This window comes from Penaeus chinensis, chromosome 2 (genome assembly GCF_019202785.1).
Source record: "Penaeus chinensis breed Huanghai No. 1 chromosome 2, ASM1920278v2, whole genome shotgun sequence".
Taxonomy (NCBI): Eukaryota; Metazoa; Arthropoda; class Malacostraca; order Decapoda; family Penaeidae; genus Penaeus; species Penaeus chinensis.
In genome coordinates this window covers 40,420,725-40,425,724 of record NC_061820.1, presented here as the reverse complement: position 1 = coordinate 40,425,724, position 5,000 = coordinate 40,420,725, and the positions used below count along the sequence as shown (strand labels likewise).

Sequence of the window (5,000 nt, the reverse complement as noted above, 5' to 3'; positions counted from 1 at the left end):
ATAATATATGTCTTAAGTGTCTTGCAGTTTTGTGTGTGTTGAATATGTGATACATGTATAAGAAATCTGTCTGTATTTTCTGCACAACTTACTTTAATTTTATATGTGTATAGCTTTAGTATTTGTATCATATTGGTGATATAGATATTTTAAAGTCTCATGCTTTGTGCTTTGTTCATGCTAGACATAGCAACATTGTTAAGTAACTTTGCAAGATTTTCCATTTTCCATTTGTTTGATTTGGAAATATATATTAAGAACAGTATTTGTTATTATAAATAAACTTGCCTTTCTTTTCATTACTTATGAATTTCTTACAGGTGCTCTTCCGCACAAGCACAAGGTTGTTATAGCTGGTAATCATGAGTTGAGCTTTGACAACAAGTTCACAACCACCACAAGACAACATCACAAAACAGCACATACAGGTATATTTCTTTGTCATGATGAACTTTATATAACCAAATACATACTTGAAAACAAAAGTGAGAGGTAAAGGAAAAATACACACTGTAATTTTTTAAATTACAGATGAACTGAACAGATATGATATGAACTTACTATTTGATTACTTTTGCAGGAGACAGTCTTATCAATGAGATTCCAGACCTAGGGATGGAGCGGGAGGAATTGTGTGCAGCTGTTGCCGAGCAAAACACAGTTGATTTGGTGACAAATGCTATCTACTTACAGGATCAGGCTCTTACAATAAGCGGGATCAGACTCTATGGAACACCATGGTAAATAGCTGTAGAAACTTCTTAACAGTATATGTAATTATAAAGTGTCACATTTTACAAGACATCATTGCATGTGAAAAATAACACTGACTTATGCATTAGAGTTTTTTGAAGATAGCTTTTACATGAACCATAAATACTAACTTTTAAAAACCCAATAAGAGGATTACTTCATTTGCAATACTGTCACCTGCTAGACTGGAATGTAGTGGACTCTGAGGTAAAAAGGCTGTTTTTTGAAGCTTGCAGTCAGTCCTGAGCACAGCAGCTTTCTTATAACAATTCACAAAGCAACACAAAGCACAATGAGCAAGAAGTTTTAATGAGCAGAGTTAATTTTGAAAAATGTGTAAAGAAGTGGCTTTTGTTCTAGGGAAAGGCTTTTGTAAGTTGTGTAGAAGTATTTATGTGTTGGTATGTTGGTGGTGAATATATATATATATATATATATATATATATATATATATATATATATATATATATATTTTTTTTTTTTTTTTTTTTTTTTTTTTTCCTCATTTGAATTACCTTAATACATGAGCCATATAAATCCAAAATTGTTATAGCTCACAAAGAACATACTATTTGCAAAGTAAGATGTATTATATAATGTTTCAGTAATTATTTGTCACAGTTTATTTTTTTACGAAACAAAAGCAGAATATTAACCATGTGCTTATCCTCAACAGGCAGCCAGAGTATTGCAACTGGGCCTTCAACCTACCAAGAGGCACATCCTGCCTGGAGAAGTGGGATGCCATCCCTGAGGATACAGACATCCTGATCACCCACACCCCTCCTGTGGGTCATGGGGACCTCTGCTGCACGGGTGTGAGGGCAGGATGCGTTGACCTCCTGTCCACTGTGCAGACCAGGGTTAAACCTAAGTACCATGTATTTGGGCATATTCATGAAGGTAAGTTTTGGGGGGAAATTCTTTCTTGTCGGCTGTTTTGTTCTTTTGGTTTTAGGAGAAGTAAGAATCCATTTTTTTTTTTTTTTCATTTAATTTTCTCATTTCTTTTTAAAGCTCTCTTTATTGTTCTTTCTTCCTTTTTTCCCCTTATAATTCATTATTTCTTCTCTGTTTAGGTCCTTCCTGAAGGAGTGAGAAATACTGAATTATTTTGCTCAAACAAAAACTTGCATCTGAAGTTTTATTTTTTATACATGTATTGTATGGTGTATTTCTGTTCTGTTTTGATTTCTTTATTTCACAATATCTTTTAAAAGTGAGAATAAAGTGACAGAAAGAATAATCTAAAATCAGGGTAAAAAAGATGCTTAGAATATAAGATTACAGGTTAGCCAACTTATACTAGAAATTTGTGATATGAAAAAAAGATCTTTGGTAGTGACCCACTTGAACTGACAGTTGTGTAATAATATTATCTATATCCTTATTATATTATTTTATATCTTCTTCATTTGTCATTTTCTCTCCTAGGTTACGGTGTGACATCGGACGGAAAAATTATTTTCATCAATGCCTCGACTTGCAACATCAATTTTGTCCCAATCAATCCACCTATTGTGTTTGATGTCCCTATCCCTTCAGGCTTTTCAAAGTGACCAACCACCTAAACTGCCTAGGACAGAGTTCATATATGACTTTTTTGTTGTTAACTATGGAAAACACCCAATATAAAGGAAGTTGGGATTTTGGCCTGGAACTGTATATTATTGCAGTGTGCTGAGTATTATTTTATGTATAAGATGGTAGAATTTAATTCATCAGCTACCAGTGGAATTTGATAGAACTGATGTAGGAGGCTTTGTGTATTTAAACAAACAAACAAAAATACACACACACACACACACACACACACACACACACACACACACACACACACACACACACACACACACACACACACACACACACACACACACACACACACTTTTTTCTATATATATGTGTATCTGTTGATACATTTCAGCATCTGAAACTTTGTTACTGCTTATATCATAGCAAATTTTGATTGTATACTCTAGTATGCAGCAAGACTTTGTAGCAAAGTATAATGATTGATATTTTGGCCACTATGATAGTGACATGAATGTTTACATCCTTAACATTCCTTATCATTATGTACACCTAAGGAATTAAAGAAACCAAGTGCAAGAGTAATTTTAGCAGTGAATTTTAGTATGAATTCAATTGATTTGTGATTTGGCCTAATGTTTAAAGTTCAAAGGGGAATGAAAAGACATTTAAGACATAGAATATGTATGAACTTTGATCATATTAAGGAAATTCACCTTTCATTTTCAGTGATGTTTCATTATTAAAGGAAAAAAAGAAAAGAACTCATAATTTCTTAGTTGCAGTCCTAGGAGAAGAAAAGGATAGGAAAACCCATAACAGTCGAGAACTGCATGTAAGGTGAGGGAGAATAGAGAAGATAGGTTTTCCCTGCTGTTGCATAATTTGCATTCCTATTTGTTACTGTAAAGCAGTTGATAAGTAAAACCTTTTCTGCAGGCTTTGCCCATTACGAGAAGGCTTTTTTTTTTTCTTCTGTACTTTTTTTTAGATAGATAGATAATTATTATTTATTTATTATTTATTTTAATAGAATGACCTTATACTCTTTATTTGTATAGGCTTTAGATCTCATGCTCAACTCTGTGTAAATGTAGCAAAGCCTAGTCTAATTTGACTTAGACATGACCAAGATTAGTCTTAGCGTTATTGAGACCTTGGAAAGCCTCGGCTCACTTGATCTCTTGTCGTGTTGAACTATAATCGCATTAGTCAGTACTAGCCATTCTTCCCAAGTGAATTGCTGTCTGAATCATTCTAACCTTAGACAACCTATGCCAGTGCAATCCAGAAGTAAAACATGGTTTTAACCTAACTTAATCAAGCCATATGTAACCTAGCTTAACCTGACGTGACCAATGCTATATCATAAGTCATCTCCTTTAGTCAACTTCGTGCCTGTGGTAGAAGTAGTAGAGTAGAATCTTAAGATATCAGTCGTTTTGTTTCTGTGAATAGACCATGTCACAAAAATTAGTTGTAATTATGTTTAAGTACCTTTTTTTTTCATATGACTTGTATCTTTTTACTTTCTTTTTTGACTGTCAATTCAAATGAAATGCATTTATGTAACAAAATAACCTTGATAATGGTGCTGATTTTTGAAAGTCACTGTATATAACTCAAAGTGGTGAATGTGATTAATCAAGACATGTACACATTACATGACTTTAAGCAGTGCATAACATGAAACTAAACTTTATTGACAATGTAATTACTTGTAGCTGATGAATGATATTAAGAAATAAGAAATATGCTGAAAAATTCCACTTTTTAAAGTTTTGAGATTGCATGTAAGTGATATACGAATAATGTAAGTGTGAATCTGAGGTTCAGTGATTTACGTAACTGACAGAGTTGAACTTACTGTTTTCAGGTAGCAATACCTGAATAGCTGGCATAAAAGGACCATAAGAATAATCTGATTTGACATATCACAAGGAAATAGGTATAGAGGTGTTTAATTGTGTAAAGGAATTGGTTTGACTAACTTGTGCTCGTATAAATCTACATTATGAATCTGTATGTGTTCAAATTTTATTCCTGGTTAACATCCATTACCCTCAGGATCATGTAATAACTAATAGGAATAGATGTGCATGCTATTCACACATGGCTAGAATTTCTGCTTTGCTAATGCATGCTAATTGGAGCCTCCTGATTTCTGTTGAGAGCCTCTGTAGTACAATTTTTATTTCTGAAATGGAAACATAACTTACCTTATCACACAAGCAGTTTTAAGAGTTTGAAGAAGAGTATTGGATATTACAGTAATAATACATTTTTTGTTTGCTTGTTTAAAGGTATTATTCAGTTAAGAGTGAAAAGGGAGGGTGAATCTGAGGTGTTAATTTCTAATAATGGCCTTACTCATGCCTTAAAACATTTGTAACATCTCTGTAAAAACTGAAATTAGGTACACAGTAAAAAACATGTGCTGTCTGGTGTCTAGAGTATTTTACATTTATTTATTTACTTATTTATTGACTAGTTAAAGTGGAATTACAGTATTCTTTGATCAGCTACTCACGGGAAGGCCATCATATTATATATTCTAGAATTTTCAGTAAATACCAATGAAAATAATCATTGGCCTGAAAGTTTATTCAAGAAAAGGGAATCAGTCTCTTTGAAATTGTAGCTTAAAGAGGACTTCTACTTTGCACACTCATTAAAACATATTATTTTCAACCCAGTAACAATGGTTAAAATGT

The 5,000-nt window shown here is 32.9% G+C and overlaps 1 protein-coding gene across 1 annotated transcript in view; it reads left to right on the top strand.

Moving 5' to 3' along the window:
• Positions 1 to 5,000, top strand: part of LOC125033908 (metallophosphoesterase MPPED2-like) — an 8,571-nt gene that overhangs the window by 2,597 nt on the left and 974 nt on the right. Inside the window, exons 4-7 of the mRNA XM_047625488.1 lie at positions 321 to 428; positions 581 to 740; positions 1,430 to 1,656; positions 2,188 to 5,000. The exon at positions 2,188 to 5,000 is cut by the window's right edge and continues 974 nt beyond it. Of these exons, the coding sequence (XP_047481444.1) occupies positions 321 to 428; positions 581 to 740; positions 1,430 to 1,656; positions 2,188 to 2,312 (620 nt within the window). The 3' untranslated portion in view covers positions 2,313 to 5,000. The remainder of the gene's footprint in view (positions 1 to 320; positions 429 to 580; positions 741 to 1,429; positions 1,657 to 2,187) is intronic.